This window comes from Physeter macrocephalus, chromosome 4 (assembly GCF_002837175.3).
Source record: "Physeter macrocephalus isolate SW-GA chromosome 4, ASM283717v5, whole genome shotgun sequence".
Lineage (NCBI taxonomy): Eukaryota > Metazoa > Chordata > Mammalia > Artiodactyla > Physeteridae > Physeter > Physeter macrocephalus.
In genome coordinates, this window is record NC_041217.1 from 83653817 (window position 1) to 83667236 (window position 13420).

The following is a 13420-nucleotide window of genomic DNA, read 5'->3' on the forward strand; positions in this document are numbered from 1 at the left end:
TTTATTAAAAAATGTTTTTAATATATTTTTTCTGCTTTTACTTTGCTTTTATGGTGTTTTCTGTTTTTTCCTTGTTATGTTTTGTTTTAATCTTTTTAAAATCATTTTTGTGTTTGTTTTATGTTTTCTTTGCTTTTTTTTTTAGTGTGCATTTGCTTTTGTTCTGTTTCTTGTTTTTTGTTTTTAATGGTTTGATCTCATTTTTTGGGTTCTCTTATTTGTCTGGTTGTTCTCTTGCTTTTTTTGTTTTCTGTGTTTTTGTTTCTTTTTTTGTATGTGTGTGTGCTTCTAGTTTTTGTTTTTGTTTGTTTGGTTTCACTTTTACCATTTATCTTGGGTTTTATTTGTTCCTTTGTTTTCTTTTTTTTAAACTGTTGTTGTTACTGTTTGTTTGTTTTTGTCTTTGCTATTTGTCTTGGGTTTTGTTAGTCTGTTTTCTTCCCCCCCACCCCCCCCCGCCTTCTTTTATTTATTTTTTTGCCGTGCAGCTTGCAGCATCTTGGTTCCCCAGCCAGGGGTTGGGCCTGAGCCTCTGGGATGGGAGTACCCAAGTCCAGGATGCTGGACTGCCAGAGAATTCCTGGCCCCAGGGAATATTAATCAGCAACAGCTCTCCAGGAAGTCTCCATCTCAACTCCAAGACCTGTACCCACCTAACTGCCAGCAGGCTCCAGTATTGGATGCCTCATGCCAAACAACAAGCAAGACAGGAACACAAACCCACCCATCAGCAGACAGGCCTAAAGTCATATTAAGCTCACAGACCCACCAAAACACACCACCTGACGTGGCACTGCCCATCAGAAGGACAAGATACAGCTCCACCCACCAGAGCGCAGGCACCAGTCCCTCCCACCAGGAAGCCTACACAAGCCACTGGACCAACCTCACCCACCGGGAGCAGAAACCAGAAGCAAGAGGAACAATGACATTGAAGCCTGTGGGAAGGAGACATCAAAAACAGTAAGTTAGACAAAATGAGAAGATAGGGAAATAGGTTGCAGATGAAGGAGCAAGGTAAAAACCCACAAGACCAAATAAATGAAGAGGAAATAGGCAGTCTGCCTGAAAAAGAATTCAGAGTAATGGTAATAAAGATGATCCAGGATCTTGGAAATAGAATGGAGGCATGGATTGAGAAAATACAAGAAATGTTTAACAAGGACCTAGAAGAACTAAAGAGCAAACAAACAGTGATGAACAACACAATAACTGAAATTAAAAATACAGTGGAAGGAATAAATACCAGAATAACTGAGGCAGAAGAATGGATAATTGAACTGGAAAATAGAATAGTGGAAATAACTGCCACGGAGCAGAATGAAGAAAAAAGAATGAAAAGAAATGAAGACAATCTCAGAGACAGGTCTCTGAGATTATAGTCAAAAACTTCCCTAACATGGGAAAGGAAATAGCCACCCAAGTCCAGGAAGCACAGAGTCCCATACAAGTTAAACCCAAGGAGAAACATGCTGAGACACATATTAATTAAATTAACAAAAATTAAATACAAAGAAAAAATATTAAAAGCAGCAAGGGAAAAGCAACAAATAACATACAAGGGAATCCCCATAAGGTAATCGCTGATTTTTCACCAGAAACTCTGCAGGCCAGAATAGAGTGGCAGGATATATTCAAAGTGATGAAAGAGAAAAACCTACAACCAAGATTACTCTACCCAGCAAAGATCTAATTCAGATTCAACAGGGAAATCAAAAGCTTTACAGACAAGCAAAAGTTAAGAGAATTCAGCACCACCAAACCAGCTTTACAACAAATGCTAAAGGAACTAACTTATCTAGGCGGGAAACACAAGAGAAGGAAAAAGATCTACAAAAACAAACCCAAAACAATTAAGAAAATGATAATAGGAACATACATATTGACAATTACCTTAAATGTAAATGGATTAAATGCTCCCACCAAAAGACACAGACTGGCTGAATGGATACAAAAACAAGACCCATATATATGGTAAGGCAAATGCTAACAGCCATAAAATGGGAAATCGACAGTAACACAATCATAGTAGGGGACTTTAACACCCACTTTCACCAATGGACAGATCATCCAAAATGAAAATAAATAAGGAAACACAAGCTTTAAATGACACATTAAACAAGATGGACTTCACTGATATTTATAGGACATTCCATCCAAAAACAGCAGAATACACTTTGTTACGTGCACACAGAACATTCTTCAGGATAGATCACATCTTCTGTCACAAATCAAGCCTAGGTAAACTTAAGAAAACTGAAGTCATATCAAGCATATTTTCTGACCACAACACTAGGAGATTAGAAATCAATTACAGGAAAAAAAAAACTGTAAAAAACGCAAACACATGGAGGCTAAACAATATTCTACTAAATGACCGAGAGATCACTGAAGAAATCAAAGAGGAAATCAAAAAATACCTAGAGACAAATGACAATGAAAACACGACAACCCAAAACCTATGGGATGCAGCAAAAGAAGTTCTAAGAGGTAAGTTTATAGCAATACAATCCTACCTCAAGAAAAAAGAAAAATATCAAATAAACAACCTAACCTTACACCTAAAGAAACTAGAGAAAGAAGAAGAAGAACAACAACAAAAAGTTAGTAGGAGGAAAGAAATCATAAACATCAGAGCAGAAATAAATGAAATTGAAACGAAAACAACAGTAAAAGTCAATAAAACTAAAAGCTGGTTCTTTGAGAAGATAAACAAAATTGATAAACCTTTAGCCAGACTCATCAAGAAAAAAAGGGAGAGGACTCAAATCAATAAAATTAGAAATGAAAAAGGAGAAGTTACAACTGACACCACAGGAATACAAAGGATCATAAGAGAATACTATCAGCAACTCTATGCCAATAAAATGGACAACCTGGAAGAAATAGACAAATTCTTAGAAAAGTGCAACCTTCCAAGACTGAACCAGGAAGAAATAGAAAATATAAACAGACCAATCACAAGTAATGCAATTGAAACTGATCAAAAATCTTCCAGCAGGGACTTTCCTGGTGATGCAGTCGTTGAGAATTCACTTGCCAATTCAGGGGACACGGGTTCAATCCCTGGGCCGGGAATATCCCACATGCCGTGGAGCAACTAAGCCAGTAACAGCCCATGGATCCTGTTCCTAGAACCCGTGCGTCACAACTACTGAGCCCACGCACTGCAACTACTGAAGCCTGCATGCTCTAGGGCCCACATGTCGCAACTACTGAGACTGCATGCTGCAACTACTGAAGCTGGCGTGCCTAGAGCCCGTGCTTGCAACAAGAGAAGGCACCGCAATGAGAAACATGCGCACCACAACGAAGAGTAGCCCCGCTCACCGCAACTAGAGAAAGTCTGCACACAGAAATGAAGACCCAACGCAGCCAAAAATAAGAAAACAAAAAACAAAAAGACAAAGAGTTGAGTCCTTTAAAAAAAAAAAATCTTCCAACAATCAAAAGTCCAGGACCAGACAGCTTCACAGGCATATTCTACCAAACATTTAGAGAAGAGCTAACACCTATCCTTCTCAAGCTCTTCCAAAAAATTGCAGAGGGAAGAACACTCCCACACTCATTCTATGAGGCCACCATCACCCTGATACCAAAATCAGACAAAGATATCACAAAAAAAGAAAATTACAGACCAATATCACTAATGAACATAGACACAAAAATCCTCAATGAAATACTAGCAAGCCAAATCCAACAACACATTAAAAGCATCATACACCATGATCAAGTGGGATTTATCCCAGGAATGCAAAGATTCTTCAATATACGCAAATCAATCAATGTGAGACACCATATTAACAAATTGAAGAATAAAACCCACATGATCTGACTTCCCTGGTGGCACAGTGGTTAAGAATCCACCTGCCAATGCAGGGGACACAGGTTCGAGCCTTGGTCCTGGAAGATCCCACATGCTGCAGAGCAACTAAGCCTGTGCACCACAACTACTAAGCATGTGCTCTACATCCTGTGAGCCACAACTACTGAGCCCACGTGCCACAGCTACTAAAGCCTGTGTGCCTAGAGTTTGTGCTCCATGACAAGAGAAGCCACCACAATGAGAAGCCTGTGCACCACAACAAAGAGTAGCCCCCGCTCGCTGCAATTAGAGAAAGCCCGCGCGCAGCAACAGAGATGCAACGCAACCAAAAATAAGTAAATTAAAAAAAAACAAACCACATGATCATCCCAATAGATGCAGAAAAAGCTTTCAACAAAATTCAACACCCATTTATGATAAAAACTCTCCAGAAAGTGGGCATAGAGGGAACCTACCTCACCATAATAAAGGCCATATATGACAAACCAACAGCAAACTTTATTCTCAATGGTGAAAAACTGAAAGCATTTCCTCTAAGATCAGGAACAAGACAAGGGTGTCCTCTCTCACCACTACTATTCAACACAGTCTTGGAAGTCTTAGCCACAGAAATCAGAGAAGAAAAAGAAATAAAAAGAATCCAGATCAGAAAAGAAGAAGTAAAACTGTCACTCTTTGCAGATGACATGATGCTATACACAGAAAATCCTAAATATGCCACCAGAAAACTACTGGAGCCAATCAGTGAATTTAGTAAAGTTGCAGGATACAAAATTAATCACAGAAATCTCTTGCATTCCTATACATTAACAATGAAAATCAGAAAGAGAAATTAAGGAAACAATCCCATTTACCATTGCAATAAAAAAGAATAAAATACCTAGGAATAAACCTATCTAAGGAGGCAAAATACCTGTACGCAGAAAACTGTAAGATGCTGATGAAATATATCAAAGATGACACAAACAGATGGAGAGTTATACCATGTTCTTGGACTGGAAGAATCAATATTGTGAAAATGACTACACTACCCAAAGCAATCTACAGATTCAATGCAATCCCTATCAAACTACCAATGGCATTTTTCATGGAAGAGAAAATTTTACAAGTTGTTTAGAAACACAAAAGACCCCGAATAGCCTAAGCAATCTTGAGAAAGAAAAATGGATTAAAGACCTGAATGTAAGGCCAGACACCATAAAACTCTTAGAGGAAAACCTAGGCAGAACACTCTGACATAAGTCGCAGCAGGATCTTTTTTGACCCACCTCTTAGAGTAATTAAAATAAAAACAAAAATTAACAAATGGGACCTAATGAAATTTAAAAGCTTTTGCACAGCAAAGGAAACCATAAACAAGACAAAAAGGCAACCCTCAGAATGGGAGAAAATATTTGCAAATGAAGCAGTGGACAAAGGATTAATCTCCAAAATATACAAACAGCTCACAGAGCTCAATATCAAAAAAACAAACAACCCAATCAAAAATTGGGCAGAAGACCCAAATAGACTTTTCTCCAAAGAAGACCTACAGATGGGCAACAAACTCATGAAACGATGCTCAACATCACTAATTATTAGAGAAATTCAAATCAAAACTACCATGAAGTATCACCTCACACCTGTCAGAATGGCCTTCATTTAAAAATCTACAAACAATAAATGCTGGAGAGGGTGTGGAGAAAAGGTAACTCTCTTGCACGGTTGGTGGAAATGTAAATTGATACAGCCACTATGGAGAACAGTATGGAGCTTCCTTAAAAAATTAAACATAGAACTACCATATGACCCAACAATCCCACTACTGGGCATATACCCAGAGAAAGCCATAATTCAAAAAGACGCATGTACCCCAGTGTTCACTGGAGCACTATTTACAATAGCCGGGACATGGAAGCAACCTAAATGTCCATCAACAGGAATGTATAAAGAAGATGTGGTAAATCACATTGTATGGAATATTACTCAGCCATAAAAAGGAATGAAATTGGGTCATTGGTAGAGACGTGGATGGACCTAGAGACAGAGTGAAGTAAGTCAGAAAGAGAAAAACAAATATCGTGTATTAACGCAAATATGTGGAATCTAGAAAAATGGTACAAATGATCTTATTTGCAAAACAGAAACAGAGACACAGACAGAGAACAAACGTATGGGTACCAAGGGGGGAAGGGAGGGGGCAGAATGAATTGGGAGATTGGAGTTGACATATATACACTGTTGATATTATGTATAAAATAGATAACTAATGAGAACCTACTGTATAGCTCAGGGAACTCTACTCAGTGCTCTGTGGTGTCCTAATGTGAAGGAAATTCAAAAAAGAGGGGATATATGTATACGTACAGCTGATTCACTTTGCTTTACAGTAGAAACTAACACAACATTGTAAAGCAACTATACTCTAATACAAATTAATTTTAAAAAAACAAAACAAAACAAAAAACAAACAAAAAACAAAAGTGGAGTGGAGCTTTAGTGAATAGCTTCTTTCAACACTCACATTGTGTTACAAACTTAAACTGTGTTTCCTACTTTAGCATTCTAATCATTCCATGAGATGAGTCCTTTTATATTTTGTTTGGGGAAAAATAAATTAAAATTTTAAAGCGTAAAGAAAAAAGGCATAGGGATTAAAAAGAAAGCAAAATATATGGAAATACAGTTGTTGCAGTACTTTTAAATATTTGTGATATAAAAATACATAGAATTCCCTATTAATAAATTAATATTAAACCTAAAAAAAAAAAAAAGACCCAACTCAAATGTCACTTCCTCCATGAAGACTCTCCAGATAATCCAAGTAAGAAGTGATCTTTGCCTTCTCGTTTTTTTGTTTTTCTGACCCTGACCCTGACCCTGTGCCTTCTCATAATTTTGGTTGCACCACATTTATGGTCTTATCACAAATGGTCTTCAATTATAGTTTTTTGTTTACTTACCTTCCCTGCTAGAATAAAGGATCCTTGAATGAGGACAATTTGTTGTTCACTACTGTAGCTCCCCTCTTCCCCATTCTCTTGGATGTATACAGACCTCATAAATATTCATTAAATGAACAGATGAAGGAAAACTAAATAAGCAATCAAACGAAAGATGAGACTTCAGGTTTGATTATATTTTGAGCAAGATGCCAAGCCTCACTAACAGCTCCAACTCTCTATTTAAAAAAAAAAAGGTAAATTGCTTCAATTGCAAGTATCAGTTGACCTTTGCCTCTTGAGGACTGTTTCTGAAACCAAAGGCAGAGTGTGATTCCCTGTGTGGTATGTGGGAAGCTGACTATGAAGCTCACGATGGGTGGATTGAAGAGCGTGATGAGGTCTCAGAATGCTGTCGTGACAAGAAGCCGATTGGAAAATGGGTAGGGGATTTTCCTGTTGTGGATGATGTGAAAACATGAGCAAAGCAAACAAGCTGTGTTAAAAGTGTTTTATAAGCCTCCTCTGTGTCCATTTCTAAAAGGACAAGCAGTCGATTCTGGAGATAAAGGAGGTCATTTTTTTCCCAGCCATTGCAGCTCTTTGGGGATGGACTCTGCTTCAGTAATAGCACCATTCCTTTTATAATAATAGCCCTGCTGCTTGGGCAGCAGCATTCAGGGAAGTACTGTTTGCCAGGTTCCTAGTCCTCCTCGTAGGAAAGGACCATCTGCTCCTGGCATAGCAAAGGTGCCCAGCCAGAGATGAGCAGAGACAGTGCCAGGCGGGAGACCTGGAGTAATTGATGGAGTGAGTCAGAGTGGATCTCACACCAAGGCCTAACCACAATAGTTATTTATCACAGTAGAGCTATTTTAGGTATGCTCAAAACCATGTGAAGCACTGTGGGTTACACAAATGTACAGAAGACACTATCGTTGACCTGGATAAGCTTAAAACTGTGGGGGGCATTTTATATGCTTTCTTTTGAATAAATTCCTCTTTTATATAAACTTACGGGAGACAATGAACATGTGAAGAAACTAAGAAAACTTCTATAGCTGAACATAAATATTTATATTGAAGGGATTCAGGTCATAGTGAGATGGAGTTAGGGGCAGGATTTTTGAAGAAAAGAGTAACTAGCTTTTATGGCTTTATCCTGGTGAAAATTGGGGAAATGACGAGAAGTGGCCAAAGAAAAAAGTTCTTAAGAACTTTTATCCAGCCTTAGTTACCAAGAGAGACTAGATTGGAAGGTACATAGATAGGAAGATGACTAAGAGCTTATCGCTTCATGAAACCAGCTGTGAAATGGGGATGGTGGTTAACATGGGAACCGAAAAGACAAGTTGTATTTGAGAGTCATTGAAGAGAAAGGACCAAGAGACCTTGGTAACCAAGAGGATGCTTACAAAGCACTGACTGTTTCACGGATAATACACAAAGGTCACATCAAATCAATGACCATGGGACATAGGGGAAGGCAGGAGTAGTGAAATTGAAGCAAAGATTGGTAAGTGGCTTTCCAAGGGTAAAACGTGCCTCCGCAGGAAGAAGGATGTTCTGAGAAAATTGAATGTCGCTCCTATTAACTAGTTTATGTTGTCCTAATAATCCCCCTGCGTTCTTTTTGGTTAAAGATTTTTTGTCATCTAACTCCCAACCTCCATGACACTGATCTTTCCTCTTAAACTGGCACATTCCCCTCTTGCTGGAACAGGTGACAGTGTAATCAGCACTCCTCCCTGGTGTCATCTTCCTCCTGAACAAACACCATAGCCAGATGAGGAAGCAGTGAGATGTTCCTTCCTCACTCCTCTTCAGGTACTACAGTTTTACTTTCCACTAGAACTCACCCTTGATGGTTCTGATAAAGTGTTTATGAGTCTTTTACTGCATGGAATTGTTGTGTTCACTTAGGGTTTATGTCAGACTGGTTTAAATGGTTCACTGTAAATTCTTCAATTCTTTTAGGTTTTTGCTAGTCTTTGCTGAATGACTTGTTTCCCTTCCCCAGCTCTTGATCTTCCCACAAGATACAAATGAGTCAACAGAATCTTCATCAAAAAGAATTATGCTCCTATTGTCCTCCAGTATCTGTAGAAAGAAGTGTGAAAAATTAAGTGGTAATTAAACATAAAACAAGTGTTTTGTTTTCACCTTCAGTTTGTTTTTTGCTTGCTTGAGTTGTCTGCTCAGGAAATGGCCTTTCAGCTAAGTGGGTTTTTGAGGTTTGGTTATTTCACGGTATTTCTATATCTTTTGGTTTTAGAGTGGAACAGAATCCTAAGCATTGCTGCTTGCTTTTAAAGAAGATCTGCACTTCTGCTAAGACACTATTTTCAGATCCTCATATGTTGGATCTCAGCAAGTTTTTCTTTCTTACCTAATATCTATCTCCATCTTATCCCTCCCTAAGTTGAGAATAAACTTAGAGAGAGATTGTTCTGCAATATAGGCTTGAGGACAGTAGACTCAAATTTTATTTTATTAGCTGTCTTTTTGTTTATTCATTAGGAAAGTTCTTGTTTTGATGGAAGTGAAAACATTCTAAGGTGACAGAGAGATTATGAAACTGTATGTCTTTTAGCTGTCCAAATATAGAAAATCACTTTCCTTTTAGGGTTATGCTTTGCTGCTTTGCAAATAAGTTTGGAATATTTTAATTTTTATCAGTAATTAAGTCTATATCTTAGTTCTGAGATGCTTTATAAACTGGTTAAGAGTGTTTTTCACCATGTTCTGGCTTATTCATTATTGTATATGCAGCCCATAACATAGTACTTAGCATTCAGCGGGTCCTCAATAAATTTGTTGAACAAATTAATGGATTATTGTAGGTTTTTTTCTAATTAAAAATGGCATAATAATTTTAAAAGAAGAACTTAAAAAAATCCTTAATCCCAACACTTCTGCAATTGATTCTTTTTTGCATCTTTTAGTCTTCATTTAACAATGTGCATACTTTTACATGGTTTTGGTTATTATGAACTTGAAATTTTGTCTTTAAAATTTTTTTCCCATATTTTGTGTTTTTAAAAAGCCAAATTAAATTGCATTATTTAGAGCAGCAAGAAATTCTCCTAAATTTAATGATAGTTAGGAATAGTTTGAGAACTACTATTCTACTCTCATCAAATATTGTTGAGGATATGGTTCATTTTAATTTATTATGTGTATCGGGATTGAAATTCTTCATTGGCTTCACACTGCCTATAAGCAAGATACCTCAGTGACCTTTCCTTCCCTGTGGTAAGTTTCAATAAAGTAGATGCAGGCAAAGAGTGTTCAGAATCATTTCCTAAAGGAAGTTTGAATAATGTTGCAAAACAGAAAGGATTGCTAATAGCAAATAGAGGAAGTTCTAACATCACATTTCCAAATTTTCTTCATGATTATCTCAGACTACTTTTGTTCTCATATTTATCGAACTTCTGTTCTCAAACAGAGATGTTATGTTCGAGGACAGAAGTTCAATAAATATGAGATTTTTGTCTCATATTTGTCTCATTCTCACACCAAATGAGACACGCTTGGGTAGGTTTGTACCCACTGAGGAGGGAACTTATGCAAGCTGAGATTTGGAAGCTTTTTCTAGAACAGCCTCCCTATCAGGGCCCAAATGCTACATGCACAGTGTGGCTTCCTGAGGCTTTGGTTGAAGAGTGCAAATATCTTCTCTAGAAATAGTTCTTCAGGTTTTCTGCCCTAAAAGGTGTATTGTTGCCAGCAAGGTGGTTGATTTTACTCTTTTTCTGTTCCTCCATATTTTACTAGCATTACATACAGGGGATTTTATGCCAGATTCCTGGTCAGGTGCTCTTCGTGGGGGCCACCGTGCCCCTGGATCCCATATAGACCAAGTGCTCTCAGTCTTTATATCCAGAACCCAAATGAAGCTCAAAAAGTACTGGAAGGTGGGGGTGGGGTCCTGAAGTCAGCAACACTTCCCTTAATGGAGGTTAGCACTTCCCCAGCTCTGGAAGAAACCCAGACTCTCAGAAGCAGCTGACTTTGCTTCATCCAAAAGAGAGTTAGGTCTATATGGTAGAATCAAAAGTTCTAAATAAAAATGCCTTCTCTGATGAATAGAAGTTTGCCACCGATCACACTGACAAGAAACCTTTTAGAAGATGTCTTAACTCCAAACAGTGTCTCCAAACTGGGCCTAAATGAACTTTTACAGAGTTCATTTGGGACATGAGGCAACAGAAGGTGTCAACAGGGCCTTTGTGCTCATTGGGGAAATGGGGAGAGGCAGAACCATCCATGAGACCTGTAATTCTGCCTTTTCTCTAGGAAGCAAGAAAAATTGTGAACTTTGCTTAAGGATGATGGAGTGGAATAGTCTCAGAGCTAAGCAGAACACACACACACATTACGTTCTGGCTAGCCTCTTGTTTGTTAAAAACTTGAATTGCAACCAGGTTCCTTTCTTGAGAAGGAAGGCGCTAGGGCCCAGGAGTGAGGTACCGGCTTTGTTGTGTGACCACAGAGTCTGGTTACGTACTAATTTCCTCTAGGGCTTGAGATGAAGTCAGTAAACCACAACCTTCAACATGCTCTGCTCAGGCGGCAGCAGTGGCTTCTCAGTGCTGTCTCGGCCATGACACACATCTAATATGCGCTCCCTTAACCCACTTGTAGACTGTCTGTCTTGCCCTGCAGCATGGACCAAAGAGAGATTCTGCAGAAGTTCCTGGATGAGGCCCAAAACAAGAAAAGTAACAAAGAGGAGTTTGCCAATGAATTTCTGGTAAGTCCTATGTGTGACATTCTCAGGGTAGTTACATAGACTGATGACAGTGGTCCAACTCTCCTAGACCAACTTGCTCTTGGGATAAACTGACCTTTCAGGGGAAGAAGGCAACCTAAAAGTTTAACTTCTCTAGGTGGTTTTTGTGTATTTTAGATGTTCTCTCCAAAATATAGCTTTAAATATTTTGTTTGCTAGTTCTTAGAGTTTGACTAGGAATCCTACAGATGACATACATAATTCCAGTTGTATAAATCTAATATTAATTGAACATCTGGAGTTCCCAGGTATCTGAGTTGTGGTTTAGGCTTCAAATGACTAATTTTAATTAACATCAAGAGGAAAGAGACCAAGATTAACTTTTCATGGAGCATTATGCTTTTAGCCTCCCGTGGGTTCCATTTGGATAACAAAAACTCTTGAAGAGCACCGAAACTACTTCTGCCATATTTCTTTTTTCTTTTTTTTTTTTTAATGAAGAAAAAAATATGAGAACGTGCGTTTTTGCAATAACAGGGTTTCCTTAATCTTCTTTTGCTTGGAGGGGTGGAAAGTCTAGGATGGGGAGTAGAGAAAAGTGAGGGATGGAAAGAAATATAAGCACAAGGTAGCCTGGGGTCAGCTGGATTTGATTACCCGGAGGAAAACTGCATCTCCTCTGGGGGAATGGTGCTTACTGATGCAGTGGCAGCTGGGTAGGCCTCAATCATCCTATAACCCAGCACAGCAGATGACGTAGGATGTCTGATAGTACCTATCATGTATTTGGGAATACTTCCAGCTGGTGTTTCAGAGTTATAAGAACTTCAAACTTTACCTTTTCAGCTATGAGGAAATGGGAAAAATAAGGGAATTTAAATATAATATCTGAAATTAAATCATGACAGTGTCATCAACCAATTATCAACTACTTGCCATGTTCCTTAATCTCACCAAGTCTCTGTTTCCTGACTTCTGAAATGCAGATCATAATGAATGTCCTACCTCTCTGCACAAGATTATCAATAATAATAATATCAATATCAATAATATCAATAATAATATCAATAATAATAATACTTAATGTATTAAATTATTATTATCAATAATAATAATACTTAAATGTGGTCATTCATTCAGTAATATTTATTGAGCACCTTCTATGTACCAAGTTTAATTTTAGGCACTGAGGATATAGCAGTGAACAAAATAAGAACCTTTTTGCCGCCATGGAGCTAACATTCTGGTACCAGGTAGTAGACGTGAAAACACTCTGTAAAGTCCCGAGTGATTAGATGTTATGATTGAGTGATTGCATATTATGGTAGAAACCCCTGTGTCAGCTCAACTTGGATAATGCTGTGGTGTCATGAAAAATGCGCTCTAGTTGCCACTAGCCAGGCAGTCTTAGTCCTTCTGAGTAGAGTTAGCAGGGAGGGAGGGAAGGTAGAAAGCCTGGCCCACGTGTCTTAGACGTGTGCCTGCCCCTGGGCTATGTCTCCTGAGCCAAATTCCCCCAATGCAGAGAGGTAAAAAGTGAGGTGAGGGGGCAGTGGCAGCCTCTGTTGTTTTGTTTGTGTTTTTAAAAATAATATAGACTACATCCCTAATATTTTACCTTTTCTTAGCTCAGTCATTATAGTCTTTCACCAAAATATAGCAGCTACCTTACCTCCTGTTTTCTCTGCCTCTAGCCTTGCCCCAACTTCAATCAATTTTCTGTTTAACACCCAAGTGATCTTTTAATACTACAGATCTGGTTATTTTTTTCCCTGCTTAAAAACCTTCTTATAGTTTGTATTTTTTCCAGCTGTTTAAAACTGTGAGCTATAATACGCATTGAGAAAAGTACATAAAATGTAAGTATAACTGTAAAGCAGCCATCACCCAGGTCAAGGGATAGAACATTGTCAGCCCCAGAAGACCTCTACATGT

General features: G+C 38.3%; 1 protein-coding gene across 2 annotated transcripts in view; it reads left to right on the forward strand.

The window, feature by feature from the left end:
- Window positions 1–11378: 11378 nt before the first annotated feature.
- PTPN22 (protein tyrosine phosphatase non-receptor type 22) overlaps window positions 11379–13420 on the forward strand; it is a 57783-nt gene continuing 55741 nt past the window's right edge. For both annotated transcript variants that reach the window (XM_007108797.4, XM_007108798.4), the window contains exon 1: window positions 11379–11506. In XM_007108797.4, coding sequence (XP_007108859.1) covers window positions 11420–11506 — 87 coding nt within the window. In that variant the 5' untranslated portion in view covers window positions 11379–11419. The remainder of the gene's footprint in view (window positions 11507–13420) is intronic.